At 43.3% G+C, this 20264-nt stretch overlaps 1 protein-coding gene across 1 annotated transcript in view; it reads left to right on the top strand.

The window, feature by feature from the left end:
* Positions 1–20264, top strand: part of CFAP20DC (CFAP20 domain containing) — a 556698-nt gene that overhangs the window by 53043 nt on the left and 483391 nt on the right. The window contains exon 5 of the mRNA XM_073592150.1: positions 12615–12687. Within this exon, the coding sequence (XP_073448251.1) occupies positions 12615–12687 (73 nt within the window). The remainder of the gene's footprint in view (positions 1–12614; positions 12688–20264) is intronic.

Genomic DNA, 20264 nt, shown 5'->3' with positions numbered 1-20264 from the left:
TAAAAAAAAAAAAAAAATATATATATATATATATATATACTTTCTTGGATGTATTCGGGTTGGTCACATGACACACAGTCTCCTCTCCCCAGGGGCGGACTGACCATTCGGGCACTCGGGCACTGCCCGAGGGCCCCATGCCACTAAGGGGCCCCATCAGGGTTGCCAGCCTCAATAAAACCAGGGACAGTATGTAAAAATCTGTGTTTTTAAAAAAATCCCAAGATTATAGCTGCCCCGCCTCTCCAGTACCTTTTCAGTGTGTGTATGTGTATTCTGTATGTGTTTACTGTGTGTGTATATTGTGTGTGTGTGTGTGTGTATATACTGTGTGGCCCCATAATCTATTGCCTGGGGACCCCATAATTTCCTATTGCCTGGGGGCCCCATAATCTCCTATTGCCCAGGGGCCCCATAATCTTCTCCTATTGCCCGGGGGCCCCATAATCTCCTATTGCCCGGGCGCCCCATGAGTTGTCAGTCCGCCCCCTGCCTCTCCCTTTTTGAATCTTCTCCAGTGGTGGAAGTTCTTCAGTGAGAACTGTCTGCATCATTGGATGTGAGTGCAGGGTGCCATAGTAATGTCTCCTCAATGTAGGTCCATAACATCCTGCACTCACAGGATTTTCCTAATCTTTCTGCTTGAATGACTAGGGGGCGTCATCCAACCTGGAAGACTAAGTATATTTTATGGCAAAAAGGAATTATGCCCCTTACCCATGGGCCGAATGCCGAGTGACATCGGTTGGTTGACTAAAAACCCTTTGTCCAGACGAGCATATTGGAAAACCAACAGCAGACCGGCTCCCAATCAGCGCTCTCAGCCAATTGCTAAGAGCGCTGATCAGATTGCCCTGTCGGGGGGGGGCTCCCCCCTGACGGAACACAACAGCTCAGCGGGGGGAGATCGCTGTACTAACGTTGGATCATTAGCACAGCGGCTCCAACCGGAGCTAACAGTTTTCTTTCGTTCCCGGGTTGAACGGAAAAAAACTCATAGTGTGTAGGAGGCTTTACTATGGAGGACAGCGTCAAAGAGGACGTGAGTATTGCAGCTAGGGCTGTTTTTTTTGTTTTAAATACGGTACCTGAAAGGCAGTCCATTTAAAAAAAAAATTAAAACTGGGTTTAAAAATACATATTCACCATCTAATTTCTCCCAAACTCCAAATATAGAAGTATTTTCTGGAGTTGGAAAAAAAATTAATTCAATTGGCACTTTCAATGTGCCCTAATGGGTCCATGCAAAAAAGGAAAAAAAAAAAACATTAAATGTACAATCTTTATTACAAAAGTTAAAAAAGATTAAAATCATACAAGAAAGTACATTGATAGCCAAATCATTGCAAATCATGTATACTTTAATGTATGATTTTAATCTTTTTTAACTTTTGCAATAAAGATTGTACATTTTAATGGTTCTTTTTCTTATTTGCATGGTTCCACTAGGGCACATTTACATTTTTTTTCCATCTATTTTTGGAGTTTGGGAGAACATAGATAGAGATTATGTATGCCCTAGGGATGTTGCCATAAAGGGAGAATTATGGATAGTTTCACCCACATTTAATTGTGCCAGTGGGATTAAAAATACATTCACCCACCTTTTTTTCCACATAAAACATATATTGAATGATGGAAAAGTAAGCGAAACCTACAAGGGTCGTAAGTACAGTTACAAAAGTGTAAATGCCCTATAGGGCTAATGTCAAAAGGTTGCAAGAGAGGTGCAACCCAGAGCAGGTAACTTGACCAGAGGAAAAACAGTATGTATGAAACCTCGAGATCAATAAGTAATGTAAGTACAGAGCTTTTCTGACATAGACAATAGGCATACTAAAGCCTTAAGCAGGCATATTTTTCTGGACCTCATGAGTGTCAAAAGCCTTGGTCCCAATGGCCTATTAATACAGGGTATTTCAGGATCCCATACAACAATAACCTAGGTGAGTCAAAGGAGCGAAGCTTAAAGAGGAAGTAAACCCCTATGGGCTTTACTTCCTCTTTTGCTCCCCAAAAGGCCTGCAAATTGAAAGCATAATGGGCTAGTATGCATTGCATACTAGCCCATTGTATGACACTTACCTGCAAACGAGGCCCGCAATGTCCCCTGTGCAGGCCACATCCATTTTCACCCCTCTTCCTTCCAGGACCGGGGACTCCGGCTCTGTGACTGGCCGCAGTTGCATGACGTCACTCTCGCGCATGCGCGTGGGAGCTGTCAGTCATGACATTGGCGCACTACGAGTGAGCTATATCCCCTAAGCGGCACACGTTTAGGAGATATTTCCACTACCTATAGGTAAGCCTTATTCTAGGCTTACCTATAGGTAAAAGACAAACAAAAGGGTTTACAAACACTTTAATGTTAAATGCTAAGGAGGGGCCTGAAAGGGGGAATAGAAACCTGTGCACATTCTCACTCTTTTTTGTCTCTTCATTATACAGTGCTGATTTATGTCATTATCTTAACCACTTGTGGACCGCCCATCGTACATATACTGTGGCAAGGTGGCTGCTCTGTGCCAGATCACGTACCTAGTACATGATCTGAAACTTCCGGGTCTGGGACGCGTACATGCAGCCGGCAGCCTGCTTCTGCTGTGATTATACACAGCGGGAGCTGATCGGCAGGTACGACAGACTCAATGTCTGCTGGCACCCACCAATGCTTTGGTACACAGGTTGTCTATGTAAACAAGGCTGTTCTATCACTACAGAAGGCATGGATCCTGTGTTCTTGTAAAGCAGGAACACTGATCCATGCCTTCCACAAGTAAAAGCACCTCCCCCACTATATTGAATCACAGACTAGGCACACAGTTAAACCTTTGATCGCCGCTGATGTTAAACCCTACCCAGCCAGTGTCATTAGTACAGTGACAGTGCATATTTTTTAGCACCGTTCACTGTATTGATCACTGGTCCCCAAAAAGTGCCAAAAGTGTTAGGTAGTGTCCAGTTTGTCTGCCACAATATCGCAGTCCCCCTATAAGTTGCTGATCGCTGCCAATACTAGTAAAAATAAAGAAAGAAAGAAAACTTTCTCATAGTTTGTAGAGGCTATAACTTTTGCGCAAACCAATCAATATACGCTAATTGGGATTTTTTTTACCAAAAATATGTAGCAGTATACATATTAGCCTAAATTGATGAAGAAATTATTTATGTTTTTTTATTGGATGTGTTTGATAGCAGAAAGTAAAAAAATATTGTTTTTTTTTTTCAAAATTGTAAGTCTTTTTTGTTTTTAGCACAGTAAGTAGAAAATGTAGAGGTGTTAAAATACCACCAAAAGAAAGATTTATTTGTTGGAAAAAAAGGACATGATATTTGGGTACAGCGTTGCATACCTGCGCAATTGTCAGTTAAAATAACGCAGTGCTGTATAGCAAAAAATGGCCTGGTCATGAAGGGGAGGGGGGGAGTTAAATCTTCTGGAGGTCAAGTGGTTAACTGACTTTTGCTGGTAAAATTGTGTTATTAGGAATGCAATTCCTGCGCTCCTGCTCCAGTGCGCTACACTGGCATGGATGAATTTCTGCCATACCCCTCATTACAAGCGTCCCCATACAGACTTGTAGATCTGAGGAAGAGAGGAGCATATTTCACCAAGTCTCTTAAGCCTCGTACACACGATTGAATTTTCATACGATGGGAATTGTGTGATGACAGGCTGTTGGCGGAAAATCCGACCGTTTGTACGCTCCATCGGACAATTGTTGTCAGATTTTTCGCGGCCAAATGTTGGATGGCAGGCTTTAAAATTTTCCATGGACAAAAGTCTGTTGTCGGATCTTCCGAGCGTGTGTACACAAGTCCGTCGGACAAAACTCCAAATGACAAACACGCATGCTTGGAAGCAAGGACGAGCCAGAAGCGGTCGGTCTTGTAAAGTAATGCTCGTAATGAAGAATTAACATTTGTGACGTGGCAAATTGTTAAATCTCCAAATGCAGCGCACAATTCTCTTCTTCTTTAATGGGATAATAATGAAACTGCTTTGCTGGTGATACTGATGCAGTTATTCCAAACAAATTTTCAAAGGCTTTATTTTTCTAGCGATATCAAGAATAATATTATTATGCTTGTTTTTTGTTTTTTTTTGGTGCAAGTTACCACAACAGCATTATCCCGTAGGTGTTCCTTGTCAATTTTACATTGTATTTTTTAAAATGTAACTGTCTACTCCCAAACTGTCATTTGAAGTAAAACACATAGCCAAGTATTATTCTCCACAATGTTTTTATTGTGCATTAAAAAAAGAAAACAAATAAAATTAGACATGCTATCTGCCAGTAGAACTTAACCAAAAAGTGCATTCTATGCATCAAAAAATATAGAAAATATACCAAATCAAATCATTATTATTCAACCAAAAATAAAATAAAAGCCTCATGCATGTGTTCTGCTTCTTAATATAGGGGGTCAACAATGCCAAGCGTTGGTGAAAGCAGGGGTCCGTCATCCAGAGATTATTCCGAAAATCATCTGGATTATTCTCCTGGAGCTCCCGCAGCAAAGGCATATGACATAATTGGTCACGATTATTAAAGCAACCAATTTTTGGTCCAAGAACTCCTCCTCCTCCTGTTCCTGGACTGGACTTGGGTCAAAGCAATAACTCCAAGGCCAATAATAAATAACACGTTATCTCCTCCGATTCCGCAAGATGGCTGATTGATGAATGGCCATTCAGAAACTAACTGAAAAGTGCCAAATGAAAAGTGCCAAATGAAAAGCGCGAATCCACACTCACCAAACTTCTACTAACATGAAATTAGCAGAAGGAGCCCAAAGGGTGGCGGGAAAGATCTGAAAAAACACGTAGTACGTCACTACGTTCGTGGTTGTTGGCCGACAATTCCTTGCCATTTGTATGCAAGACAAGTTTCTGGCCAGCGCCCTTCAAACAAAAGTCTGAGGGTTTGTCTGCGGAAAATCAGATCATGTGTACGAGGCTTTAGACTTAGACGCCTTTCACACGGACGGCTATTCTGCCTCAGTTAAAAGCATGTTTTTTTTCCTGTGAAATTCAAGACTCCAGGCACTGCGATCAGCTGCATTTGCAAAGTGCGATTAGCTGCTGTTGCGTTTAGCTGCGGTTTGCCATTTCTATGGCAAACCGACAGGGTACCGACTTGCACTGTTTGGTATGAATCTTAAGGGGGAACTCCACACCAAATTTTAAATAAAAAAACGGCGTGGGTTCCCCCCAGGGGCATACCAGGCCCTTCGGTCTGGTATGGATGTTAAGGGGAACCCCCTACGCCGAAAAAACGGCATGGGGTCCCCCCAAAACCCATACCAGACCCTTATCCGAGCCCGGTCGGTCAGGAAAGGGGGTGGGGACAGGCAAGCGCCCCCCCTCCTGAGCCGTACCAGGCCGCATGCCCTCAACATGGGGGGTGGGTGCTTTGGGGGAGGGGGCGCCCTGCGGCCTCCCACCCCAAAGCACCTTGTCCCCATGTTGATGAACAAAGGGCCTCTTCCCGACAACCCTGGCCGTTGGTTGTCGGGGTCTGCGGGTGGGTGGCATGCTGGGACTGTGACGTTTTAGGGGGCGTGGTCACCGGGTGATGTTGACCACACCCCCTAAAACTTCACAGTCCCAGCATGCCCAGGGACTGTGACGCCATAAGGGGGCGGGGTCACCGCCTATATAAGTCAGAGCAGAGCGCCCAGAGAGCATTCCAGCCAGAGAGAGCGTCGTGTCAATATCTGAAGAAGAGAAGAGGGAAGAAGGCAGAAGGCAGCAGACCGGGCTCCTGCGCTAGCAAAAGAGCGGCAAAAGAGCAGAAGATAGCGGAGGAGCCCGGCAGAAGACCCGGAGAGCGCGGAGAAGAACTGGAGAGACCCCCGAAGCCGGAAGAAGACCCCCGAAGGCGGAAGAAGTGTTTTTTTATTGACACTTTTTCCCTAGGTGAATGGGTAGGGGTACCATGTACCCCATACTCATTCACATAGGGTGGGGGGCCGGGATCTGGGGGCTCCCTTATGAAAGAGGGCTCCCGGATTCCGATAAGCCCCCCGCCCGCAGACCCTGACAACCAACGGCCAGGGTTGTCGGGAGAGGCCCTTGTCCTCATCAACATGGGGACAAGGAGCTTTTTGGTGGGGGGGCCGCAGGGCGTCCCCTCCCCCAAAGCACCCACCCCCCTTGTTGAGGGCATGCGGCCTGGTACGACTCAGGAGGGGGGGGCGCTTGCCCATCCCCACCCCTTTTCCTGACCGACCGGGCTGCGTGCTCGGATAAGAGTTTGGTATGGATTTTGGGGAGGACCCCACGCCGTTTTTTCGGCGCAGGGGGTTCCTCTTAAAATCCATACCAGACCTAAGGGCCTGGTATGCCCCTGGGGGGGTAAGCCACGCCGTATTTTTATTTAAAATTTGGCGTGGAGTTCCCCGTCAAGATTCATACCAAACAGTGCTGGGCATTGGCGGGGATCCGAGTCGGATCCCCGTGATTGTCGCTCATCGGGAAAGGAAAAATCCTTTTTCCTTTCCCGATGAGCAGCTTGGCGCTGTTATCCGCAGCTGACACAGTGCACTTCGATTACCTGCGGTTATGTGCGGATAGCTGCTCTAAATCGCTCCTGGACGCAGAAAAAATTCTATTTTTTCTATCCGCACGGAACCGCATGTATCTAATTTGCAGCTAAACGCAGTGTGTGAACGGGGCCATAGGAAAGCATCGTGTGTTTTTTAAGCTGCGGTAGAAAATTAGAAAATCCGCAGCTAAAAGCACCATTCTATCCGTCCGTGTGAAAGGGGCCTTAATGTACACGGGATGTTTTACAACCTCTCCTGAACGATTTAACCTGACAGATAGCAACTAACGATTAGCCCTGATTCGCACTGGTGCGATTTGACTTATCAAATAGTATGTAAGATCGGCGGCAATTGCGTCCTAATCGGTGCAGTGCAAAAAGTAGTTTCTGTACTACTTTTTGCGATTTCAGCTTGCGTTTTCCATTGACATCTGTGTAGAAACCCGCACAGATGTCTGTGAAATCGCCGCTGAAATCAGGACTGACATGCGGGAGTGAAATTGTGCGAGTTCAGCTGAACTTGCACAGCTTCATTCTAGCAGCTCAGTGTGAACCTGGGCTTAAAACATCAGGTTAGCTGTGTTTACACGCAGCGTTTAGCTGCGCTTGCGTTTAGAAGCGTTTTTTTTTTCAAATAGTCAAAAATTTAAAATGACTGTAAATGAAATGTGGCTAAATGCTAGTTAGGCTCCATGTATACTGCTGCTGGTAAACGGACGTTTAGGAGCAAGAACCAAAAAGAAAAAGAAATTGCGCTAGGTGCTAAGTATAAATGATAATAAAAACTGAAATAGGGGACCGTGAAGGAAGTCCTGCAGCTAAAACACAATAACCCCAATACAAGGGCACATAGAATATACAGAAAGAACAGTGTAGCGCTGGACCAGTGAAGAAGAACACATATGTTGATATATGTAAATATACCAGAACCCACAAAATTATCATGAGTCAATCAGTAACACTAAACTATAATCAGTGTAACGCTGGTTTAAAGTGATACAATGCACATATATAATAAGGACACATGTGAATTATTCACCCAAAACTTGTATCATCATAAATAATAAAATTCATATGAGTGATAATCCTTATAAACGTGAGTCCATACCCTAAAAGGTGTATACAAAGAAAAAAGTGCAAAATAGAAAATAAAGTTCATAAGTGTGTCAAACGAGAGGATGAATCCAAAAGAATCCAAAAAAGGCTATTGCAGGGTTCAGGATTGCATGATCCACCTTTAGTGCAGCCCACCACCAGATGGTAAAATTTAAGGCTTACCAGAAAGCCTGCGACCGCCCTTACTCAGGGGGGTCAGTACAGGCTTAGTAGTGGAAAATATCCGAAGATGATGTATTCCCTGAACTGTTCTCCTGCTCTCCTCACCAAACAAATGGTCCTCAGCAATGGGGACTCCAATGTGGAAAAGGTGCTCCCATGGATTCCTTCAATACTCCTGATGCACGAAGAGTAATCTTACTAGTAATCTAGTAAGGTATGGGATCACTCGGGGGGCTCCACACCGCACGGATTTGGCTGCATCTGGCAGATCTCTCTCATCGTTTAAACTTTTCACTCATCCACTTGTCAGATCTTCAATGCCAAGGACTGAAGGTGTCTGTAGTGTGGGTGATCGCTTGCTGCAAGCCTCTGGTCCAAGAATTCTCTGAGATTACTCTTCGTGCATCAGGAGTATTGAAGGAATCCATGGGAGTACCTTTTCCACATTGGAGTCCCCATTGCTGAGGACCATTTGTTTGGTGAGGAGAGCAGGAGAACAGTTCAGGGAATACATCATCTTCGGATATTTTCCACTACTAAGCCTGTACTGACCTCCCTGAGTAAGGGCGGTCGCAGGATTTCTGGTAAGCCTTTAATTTTACCATCTGGTGGTGGGCTGCACTAAAGGTGGATCATGCAATCCTGAACCCTGCAATAGCCTTTTTTGGATTCTTTTGGATTCATCCTCTCGTTTGAGAAACTTTATTTTCTATTTTGCACTTTTTTCTTTGTATACACCATTTAGGGTATGGACTCACGTTTATAAGGATTATCACTCATATGAATTTTATTATTTATGACGATACAAGTTTTGGGTGAATAATTCACATGTGTCCTTATTATTTATGTGCATTGTATCACTTTAAACCAGCGTTACACTGATTATAGTTTAGTATTACTTATTGACTCTTGATAATTTTGTGGGTTCTGGTATATTTACATATATCAACATATGTGTTCTTCTTCACTGGTCCAACACTACACTGTTCTTTCTGGACGTTTAGGAGCAGTTGGGCATTTTTTTCAGCTGCCCCTGAACTCTCCTCTATGTTATCTTATCAGTACATGTACACAGGGTGGTTTATAGTAATTTCTAGGCAGTTTTGACATGCAAAAAAATGCATTCAGGACGAATGTTCAGAGGCATTTGAAACGCCAAATGCCTGTAACAGCCTGTAAACACTGCTAAACGCGGTAACTCGCGTTTAGTAGCATTTCGTTTAGAGGCGTTTTTCATTTAACGGAAAAAAATCACAGCATGTAAACGCGGCTAATATGTTTTTAGACATCGGTTTCTAGCTGTCAAGTTAGATCGTTCAGGAGAGGTTAAACAACGTCCCGTGTACATGAAGCCTTACCCCGTTTACACGCGTTTACAGGATGTTACAGGCTTTGGCGTTTCAAAATGCCTCTGAACATCCATCCTGAATGCATTTTCAGACATCCCAACCTGCAAAAACTAATTTCAGGGAGGTGGGTGTGGCTTAAACTGTGCTACATATTGCGCGTAGCTTAAATGGGATGTGGTTTTATAGTCTGAGGTGACTTACATGCAGTAGTGTTAAATAGGGAATGTACAGTGCAGAGTGTATGTCGGTGGGTAGTATTTGCAGGAGAGGAGTGCAGAGTGTATGTAGGTGGGTATAATGTGCATGTGAGGAGTGTGGAGTGTACAGCGGTGAGTAGTATGTGCAGGAGGGTGTCAGTAGGTCAGTGGATGGTGTCAGTAGTTCTTTATTTTTTTTAATTTATTTTTTTCAATTTTATTTTTTTAAATTATTTTTTACAATTTTTTTTTTTTTACAATTGGGGGTGGGGGTAGTGGACAGTGTCAGTAAAGCAGTGTGTCAGTAGTTTTTTTGTTTTTATTATTTTGTCTATTATCTTTTACAATTTTGTTGTTTATTATTTTCTTTATATATATATATATATATATATATATATATATATATATATATATATATATATATATATATATATATATATATATATATATATATATATTTTTTTTTTTTTTTTTTTTTTCACAGTGCTTCTGGGGAAGGGGTGGGGAGTATGGCGGTGATGGTGTCAGTAGGGCAGTGGATGGTGTCAGTAGTTATTATTTATACTTATTGTTTTTTTTTACAATTTAACTTTTTTTAATGCTTTTTGGGGGGAGGGGGTTGGGGCAGTGGACAGTGTTGGTAAGGCAGGGGGGTGGTGTCAGTAGTTTTTTATTTTATATTTTTTTTTTTTTTGTAATTAAATTTTTTATAATTTTTGTTTACAATTTAATTTTTTAATATCTTTTGCATTTTTTTTCAACCCTGTTGGGGGGGGGGGGGGCTTTGGTGAGATATCAGGGGTCTAAACAGAATCCTGACATCTCCCCTTTGAAACAGAGAAAGAGGCTGATTTCACAGACACAGATTCCCCAGTCCCTTTCTCAGCATTAAAGATGAATAGACAGGAGTGTCAGGGATGGGCTCAGCCCTTCCTTCTCAGAGCTGGCCGCTCAGCTGTCGGCTAATTGCCAGCTCCTATCTCTCCACAGTTACTCACCTGTTGATGATATCCTGCTCGTCAGTCCTGCCTACTTAGGCCTCATTCCCACAAGGCGGATCCACTCAGCTCTGTCCGTCAGCTCAGCAGGAGATATCTCCGATCATCTCCGCTGAGCCAGCGGATGACAGGTCTGTCTCTGCTCACTGAGCGGGGAGGGGCCTGTCAGAGCGCCGCCAATTCCTATGGAGGGACCGGACGGAAATGGACAGCATGTCCGTTTTCATCAGATCTCATTTGATCCGATCCGCCTGGACGGATGCGAACGTAGGGTCATACGTCTGATTTTAGCGGATCGGATGTCAGCGGACATTGTAACCGCTGACATCCCTCGCTCCATAGACCTGCATGGAGCGTCCGTTCAGGTCCGCCTAAAAAACTGACAGGCGGACCTGAATGGTCCGTTCATGTAAAAGGGGCCTTAAGCCGTTCAGCCCAGTGGATCTCTGCCTTCGCCTTGGTCAACATCACAGAAACTATCTCCTGCGATCCTGTTCAAGACTTGCTTTGCTGACATGTCTTCTGGCTCCAGATCCTGCTTGCTGTTCCACTACATTGATCCCTGACTTCTGGCTTGGCTGACTATCCGTTCTGGTTACTGAACGTTGGCTACGTTTACTACGTTTGTTCTTTTTACTTTTACTATTAAACAGGTGTGATTTAACTGTACTTCTTTCTTGGCCTGATTTCATGGTTTCTGACACAGAAGACAGCGGCTCCTGTCTATTCATAAACTGAGCACAGTAACACACAGGTTACTCTGCTCAGTTTTCACAGGACACAGGAGCGATCTCGCTCACTGTGTCCAATTCAGAAAAGGAAGGGTCGGTAAATGACCCGTCCCTTCCTCCGCTCTCCATCCTGACAGATCCCCACAGCCGGCGGGAGAGGAGAGGAGGGAAGCCGACTGTGGAGGACGAGGGAGGGCGGAGGAGGAGGACAGGGAGCTGGAGAGGAATGGGGAGGGGGGGTGAAAGACATGGAGGGGAGCAGTAGAAGAATGGGGGGTGAAGAACAGGAGGGGGTAGAAGGACAAGGAGGGGGCTGGAGGAGGAGGATACAGGGAGCAGTCGGGGGTGATCGGTGCAGCAGGAGGGACAGCTGTGATCACTGATCTCCATTTATAGCTTTTTAGCCGTCAGCCGCGGGAAGGAGAGAAGGAGAAGCGGATGTCAGCTATGCAGGAAGATCGGTGTTCACAGCTGTCCCTCCTGCTGCACCGATCATCCCCGACTGCGAACCAGGGGACCATCCAGGATCAGCCCCACAGCTGGGATATCGGGCAGCACTTGCGGGTGTCTGGGAGCCGCTGCCGAAATGCGGGAGGCTCCTGCACCTCGCGGGAGACTTGGGATGTCTGCATTTTTTTGATTTCCAAAAAATGCTTCTAAACTCAACTGCCTGGAAATGACTATGTGTATAAGTACTGATAAGATAACATAGAGGAGAATTCAGGGGCAGCTAAAAAAAACACCCAACTGCTCCTAAACCCTAAACATCCGTTTACCAGCAGCAGTGTACATGAAGCCTTATGCCCCGTACACACGGATTTTCCGATGGAAAATGTTCGATGGGAGCTTGTTGTCGAAAATTCCGACCGTGTGTAGGCTCCATTGGACATTTTCCATTGGAATTTCTGTCACACAAAATTTGAGATCTGGATCTCAAATTTTCCAACAACAAAATCCGTTGTCGTAAATTCCGATCGTGTGTACTCAATTCCGACGCACAAAGTTCCACGCATGCTCGGAATCAAGCAGAAGAGCCGCACTGGCTATTGAACTTCATTTTTCTCAGCTTGTCGCACGTGTTGTACGTCACCGCGTTCTTGACGTTCGGAATTTCCGACAAGATTTGTGTGACCGTGTGTATGTAAGTCAAGTTTGAGCCAACATTCGTCGGAAAAAATCCATGGATTTTGTTGTCGGACTGTCCGATCAATGTCCGATCGTGTGTATGGGGCATTAGGTTACCAAGTGCAGTAGGTCAAACTCTGGTGTCTCCTGCTATACTGAAGTAGGTGTATGGAGGTAAGCCTATACATCTTGAATACAGTTTTTTCTTTAATAAGACTGGATATTTGCAGCGAACGTAGCTTCACTTTATAACATTCCTGTGGATTTGCATAAACATCTGTTGCTTATAAAAGTGCTTCTGAACATACAGTACATCATTGCATATTCTTGCTTGATCACGTTGACACCAAATGCTTGTTTTTTATCTGTTGTTTATCATCTTTAGTTGGACTGATCCAGAGGTTTCTGATCCTGCAGCTGTACATCCCGCTAGGACAAGACTTTTCTGCCGAACTACTGTAAGTCACTGAAATAACTTCATTCTTCCCACAAAGGAGACACTTCATCAATTGAATTAGTACGACTAGCCATTAATTGCAACTGGCAGATTTTGCATTGGAAACAGTGACTTATCAAGTCGACATGAAGTAATTAAGCTAATTTAATTGTTATTTCCAAGGCATCAGTTTATTCTGAGATTTCCCAGGGGATACCATGTACATGCCATCTGTTTAGAGAACACAACAGCCCATACAGAAAAAGTATAGGATTCTTTCTCGGACTGACTGAAAGTCACGTCTTAGTAATATAGTAGGACATAGAAAATCTGCATATTTTGCTTTTTTATTTTTTTTTTTATTTTTAATTGAGGTAAGAAAGCACGCATTAAAAATTGAGGTAAGAAAGCACACATTGCCATTAAAAATTACCATACAAACCATCAGTTTTCTAGAACAGGGTATAAAACAAGATATATAAAATGTCATCTGTTGCAGTGAACAATAACGGTGTCCTTCCTTGCTTCTAAGGCCGTGTACACACGAGCGGACTTTTCGATCGGACTGGTCCGACGGACTTTCCAGTGGACTTTCGACGGAATTTTGACGTACTTCCGACTAACTTTTTAACGAACGGACTTGCTTACGCACGATCACACCAAAGTCCGACAGATTCGTACGTGATGACATACACCGGACTAAAATAAGGAAGTTGATAGCCAGTAGCCAATAGCTGCCCTAGCGTCGGTTTTTGTCCGTCGGACTAGCATACAGACGAGCGGATTTCTGGGTCCGGCGGAGTTACGACGTAAAGATTTGAAGCATGTTCCAAATCTAATGTCCGTCAGATTTTCGTCCTGGAAAAGTCCGCTGAAGGTCCGATGAAGCCCACACATGATCGGATTTTCCGCCGGACTCGGTCTGTCGGACCAGTCCGGTCGAAAAGTCCGCTCGTGTGTACGCTCCATAACATGATAGAATTCAAGTTAGAACTTGTAGTGCAACCCCCTTGTGTACAAAGCTGCTCCCTAAAAAACAATGAACCTATCACCGTGCCAGTAAAACAAAATTGAGTGATAGGGGGCGCTAAGTGATTGATTTATATTTATTGATTTATATTGCCTTTATGTCATATACCATAAAATAAAGTGAACGTGTGCATAAAGTACAGTATTTCCTTATATCAAACAAATATCATACACAAAGTAAAGATATACATAAAGTGCAATGAGAAAAAAAACATATCTAATATGAGGGTGATTCAAAAATAATTAATCAAATTATATTTTATATGTCCAAATTTCCAATGATTGATTAGTAGACCCACACCGAAAGCAAGAGGGAATTCCTTCACCATATATATTGAAATCCACCCAATGTGCTCTAAATTGAAAGCTGCTCACCAGATGGATGTAACTTCTTTATTTAAAAAGAAGGTCTAATTTTGGGAAATCCTAGATTGGATACCCTAGATACCCAGATGAATCCTCTATAATGTGACTTCCTCTCCACCACAATATCCCATATGGAAGAAACAAGGGGACACTACATAGCGCAATACTGTTGTTTTATTTAACCACTTTAACCCCCGGACCATTTTGCTGGCACTGCTTCGCTTTAACTGACAATTGCGCGGTCGTGCGACGTGGCTCCCAAACAAAATTGACATGCTTTTTTTCCCACAAATAGAGCTTTCTTTTGGTGGTATTTGATCACCCCTGCGGTTTTTATTTTTTGTGCTATAAACAAAAAAAGAGCGACAATTTTGAAAAATATGCATTATTTTTTACATTTTGCTATAATAAATACCCCCCAAAAATATATAAAAAAAACATTTTTTTTCCTGAGTTTAGGCCGATACGTATTCTTCTACATATTTTTGGTAAAAAAAATCGTAATAAGCGTTTATTGATTGGTTTGCGCAAAAGTAATTGTGTTTACAAAATAGGGGATAGTTTTATGGCATTTTTATTAATAATTTTTTTTTTTACTAGTAATGGCGGCGATCAGCAATTTTTATCGTGACTGCAACATTATGGCGGACATATCAGTCAATTTTGACACATTTTTGGGACCATTGTCATTTATACAGCAATTAGTGCTATACAAATGCACTGATTCCTGTGTAAATGACACTGACAGTGAAGGGGTTACCCACTAGGGGGCACTGTAAGGGTTAAGTATGTCCTGGGGAGTGATTCTAACTGTGGGGGGCATGGCTACGTGTGACACATCACTGATCTCTGCTCCCTATCACAGGCAGAATGGGGAGATGCATCTCCCCGTTCTTCCTCTCCGTGAGGCGATCAAGTCCACGGGACACGCGACCCGACACACGGAGGTGCCGGCGATGGCACGGTGGCAAATTTAAAGGGACGTACAGGTACGCCCATTTGCCCAGCCGTGCCATTATGCATAGGCGTGTGCACAGGATGTGCCAGGTGTGCCCAGGCACATCCTAATCACCATGTAAAGCACAGATTCTCTCTACTGCCATGGGCCCCCCTCCACCCACAGTGCTGCCAGCTTCCCTCCTCTCCTCTCCCACTGGCTGCTGCTAAAGGCACACACAGGGGGATGTTTTAGGATGAGTGGGGAAGGGTAAATATATGATTTACTGGCCCCTTCCCTTTCTGAGTGAACACAGTGAGTGATCGGTAGCGTGTGTTTGAGCTTTGGGGTGCACATCCTAATCCAATAGGCTGCGCACACCTATGCCATTATGCCAACGTACATCGGCGTGCGCCGGTCGGGAACCGGTTAAAATCATACATAAAACATGAAGGTTGTCTGCTTACATTTATGCGTGCCTTAGCCTGTCACTGAGGATAGCCTGCAGAGATTGTATTATAAAGCCACTGGGCTCACGTCCAGAGCCGGAGTGCGTTCCACTCGTGCATGGGAGAAAACTGGAAGCTGACGGAAGCGCATAAAAGGAAGCTGATGGAAGTGATGTGACGGGAAGCGCATAAAAGGAAATACTGCACTTTATGCACATGTTCACTTTATTTTATGGTATATGACATATATGGAATATAATACAATCACTTAGCGCCCCCTATCACTCAATTTTGTTTTCCTGGCACAGTGATAGGTTAATTGTTTTTTGGGGAGCAGCTTCCAGGGATGACATCACATCCAAGATGGCGGTGCCCAAGATCAATCTCAGGACATTTGAATTTCAACAAAAGCTTTTACAAAGAAATAACATAAAATACCTGTATGTTAAATGCATATATGACCTCATGACAAGTTTGTTGTTGAAATGTATGGTCCGGCAACAGGATCTTTTTACAATTTTAAAAACGTTTGACTGGAGTTGAGCTTTAAACGTTCATGCATTTGATAGTAGCATGATTGAAAGGACATTATAATGCCGCGTACACACGGTCGGACTTTACGGCGGACTTTGCCCGGCGGATTTTTCGACGTACTTTCCGACGGACTTTGTGAATGAACGGACTTGCCTACACACAATCCACCAAAGTCCGTCGAATTCGTACATGATGACGTACGACCGGACTAAAACAAGGAAGTTCATAGCCAGTAGCCAATAGCTGCCCTAGCGTGCCTTTTTGTCCGTCGAACTAGCATACAGACGAGCGGACTTTTCGACCGGACTCGATTTCAACGGATAAATTTTAAACAAGTTTAAAATCTAAGTCCGTCCAACTTTTGAGAAAACAAAGTCCGCTGGAGCCCACACACATCGAATTGTCCCACGAAATCCAGTCCGCCGGGCAAAGTCCGCCGTAAAGTCCGCTCGTGTGTACGCGGCATTAGTGTTCCCATGGGCTGCTGCGTCCATACCAATAAAAGTGTTTGCTTGTTTCTTAACATAACACTTTCATTATTTAGAAACCATTAAGAAATCAAAAGGAATAATTTTCGCTCTTGGGTGAGAGGAAAACTGTTAGGCACAATAAATACATTAACGTTGCTCTTTTTAGAAAATACAGAAAGCAAAATTGGCCCAGATTATATTTGAGCACACAGTGTATACAAAGGCTGTTTAAGGGCAAAAAAAGGCACTGGAGGTGAAGTTTTCTGTTTTCCATTTTAACATTTTATTTTTATTCATTTGTGTATTTTCTAAATGAACAAATATATGCATGGCAGCTGTTTTACCTGCCATCTCTGCAGGCTGGTAACCTGACATTTCTCTAATGAAATTTACCTGTTGCGACAAGTGGTATGCATAATTGTGCCAACGTGATGGTGTTCTTTCATGTTGTGCTGCCACATATAAAGATACCCTTTTGAGAAAGTGACGTGACAGTCACGCAACGCGTCAGAGAAGAGAGAGGCACTGTATCACGTCACGGAACTTTTTGGATTATTCATTTTTGGATTGTTTGTGGACACATATTTATTTTTCATATATATTTTTTATATTTTTGTGGATTGATTCACATTGATTCACACAGTATATTATTTATACATCATATTTTGTGTGCACAGTTATGTTATTCACTTTATTGGTTTGCGCACCATTTTTTGTGAATTTTTGATCATATCACTTTATGCACATTAATGGGGAGGAGTGATGTTATAATTATATCATTTGGTTGATTGAATGTTTTATCACTCTTCACTTTATGATTAGGGATTGTTTTAGCGCTGCTATTTTGAGTTCACTTGGGGCGAGTTTATGGTGAATCAATTTTTAATTTATGCAAACAGCCAGCCTGCTGTTTTGTGTTAAGAGCACACTCAGCACCCCTGGCATCTTGACCGCTGTCACCAACAGCTCCTGGTCACTGTTTACATTCAGGAGCTAGTGGGACAGGCTCTCAGTCATGTGGTCACGTTTACAGCCAATCACAGTAATCACATGATCAGGAGCCTGCCTACCAGACCTCCAGCATTATGAACCCCTAAAGAACCACTGGGAGGCAGCAGAAAGGGGTTAACCAACACAATAAGGTCACCTCTTTCCCACAGCCTGTGATTGGACAGTGAAGAGACTGAGCAAGAGACTGAGGAGCTCATCTCTCTGATCTGTTGTCCTGGCATCATATTCCATGTCAGTAAATGAGCACTAAAACACACGATTTAATCATTTGAATCATTGCATCGAGTTTGAAATGTACTAAAAAAACAGTAAATGCATTCTACATTTCTAAAAATGTTATGCTGGATTTCATTTTTGAAAACAAAAGATGGAGCTTAGAGCAGCAAGGCTGCCAGGGACAGCACACACACACTGGTTGGGTTATCATCATACCTGTGAACTTTTCAATATGCAAATTCCTGAAATTAGGGGCAGAGTAGGGAGTGGAGTAGGAGTCAGATCTAAGAACATCGAATCCACAGACCATTCCAGTAAATCTGACAGTGCATCTGACTCCCACCTACCCATTATTCCAGTGATGCTAATTATTATCTCTGAGTGGCAGTCCGATGTAATGTTAGTGTTATTGGAATGGTTGGAGCCATTCCAGTGACACTGACAGTGCATCTTGGTTGCAACCTACCTACCCAACTCCATTTTGCCATTTTGCTAAAACATTTAGTGTATCTTGCTGTCACCAGGTAAGTGACCTATTTCCCTAGGTCCCTTGTTAATCAGCCCAGACCCTTTACCTGTTGAGCTTTTACTAGTAGCTAGCAGTGCTCCCACTCACCCTGATTATGAAGGGCTGCTGGTGAACGTTCTCCCAGAGACCTCTATCTGCTCCCATCAATTGCCAGATCTCTGGCTGCTCTCCCCCCCTCCATTGCAGAGCACAGCTTGCAGGACTCACAAGGATGACGTCAAGTACACTGCCTGTATGGTTGCAAACATTGCAAGTACGTTGCCTGCACATAATGGTGGACCCTTCCTCCTCTTTTCGGTGTGGCAACCCCGACTCACAGTACAATGTGTACTACTCTAAGACATTATATCACACACCCTGCATTGTGTTTACATTTTGTGCATTTTAGTTGGTGGAATTGCATGCTGGATTCTTAAGCCCCTTTAAAATGGGCAGGCTGCGATTAGATCAGCAGGGGATCTGTCCGCTTATCCCCTACTGATCGGAGCAGAGAAGGCTGATGATAGGTCCATGTCCGCTCAGTTTATGAAAGAGCAAATAAGGACCGAGCCCACTCTGCTCTATGGACCTACGGGTGTAAATGGACTCCACTGTCCATTTACTCTTCACTGCCCTCCGATCTACCTAGATGGAGGGGGATGAATCCGCTTCCGTTTTTTTTTTTCTGAAATGGTTCTGATTGGAGGTAGGTGGGTGTAAATGAACATTTACACCCGCCGGTCGATAGGGGTAAGTGGAGGGTCCGATCAGGTCCACCTAAAAAACTGACAGGCGCACCTGATCGGACCCTTCATGTGAAAGATCCTTACAGTTCAACTTCTCTGGGTCCATACGCTTAGCAGCAAGTTTATTTGTGTCTTCCTGGAGTTCAGTTTTAAGCTTATAAAAAGACGTACTATAATTTGGCTTTAAACAGCTGCTTCCTTCATAGATGGTTAGCAGTCCTTTAACCTTATTCTCATCTGAAATTACAACAGTTTCTCAAATGAAATCCAGCATAGCTTGATGTAACCTCATCATCATCTTAAAAGCAACTGGGGTAATAGGAAAGGACAAAAAAAAGGGAAATATTTCTATGTTGTAGAGCACAGTGTGGAGTGAGTACTTGTGGGAGGCTGCATGTAACAACTTTGCATAGTGATGAAAATGTCTGCTTCAAGGCTGATTGTCTCCTTAGCATTTTGCTGCATAAACAGACAGGATTGTATACAAGGTCGATAGGCATTTAAAGATTAAGACAGTATGAGCCCGTCCTTCATTTCCAGTTAGTTATGCAAACAGAAAACAACAGTCTTAGCAAATGATAAATGCTTTTTGTTGTGGTTTGCATTTGCCATTCTGCTCTTTGATAAAAGTTTGAAAATGAGGATAATTGTCCATTTGTGCCTGGTTTTCTAAGAAAATCATAGAACTGCAATGAGATTTATATGTCAGAGTGACTCATCCATTCGGTGCTAGGTGCATTGGGAATGTTTTTTTCATATATACTGAGGTATACAGGGCTGATTTACTTGAGAAAAGATAGTGGCAATCAAAATATAACATAGAACCTTGAGAACAGGGTCAGGTATCTGCATTGCCAACATGGCCTGGCCTAGGGCAGTAGAACAAAAACTTCCATAAATCTTATTGCTGATCTTCAATTACGTATCTCCATGTATAATGAAATGATATCTAAATCCAAGAACAAAATGTAATATATAGCAGCTTATTAGTCCCGAGATGTGATGGCCACATTAAAAAACATCTGTTGATTTTGCCAGAGATGGAATGTCCTTGTTACTTCCTGTGTACTGAACTGAAAGCAGAAAAAAATGTTATCTTTCTTCTGTAAATTGCACCCCCCCCCAAGAACCTTATAATGGAGATGAAAAGTGGAAGACATGTTTGAAAATCCAGTCTAGGGTGACAAACCACGGCTGCCCCCACAGATACGGTGGAGTGAGTGAGCATAGCCACATTAGAACAAGAAGTGTTTTTTTTTTTACTAGGTGAAAATTATGGAAATAAAATTAAAAACCTGAAAAAATAATGCAGCTACTTCATTTGAGGACTGGT

Source organism: Aquarana catesbeiana, linkage group LG07 (assembly GCF_042186555.1).
Source record: "Aquarana catesbeiana isolate 2022-GZ linkage group LG07, ASM4218655v1, whole genome shotgun sequence".
Classification (NCBI taxonomy): domain Eukaryota; kingdom Metazoa; phylum Chordata; class Amphibia; order Anura; family Ranidae; genus Aquarana; species Aquarana catesbeiana.
This window is presented reverse-complemented; position numbering and strand designations above follow the sequence as displayed.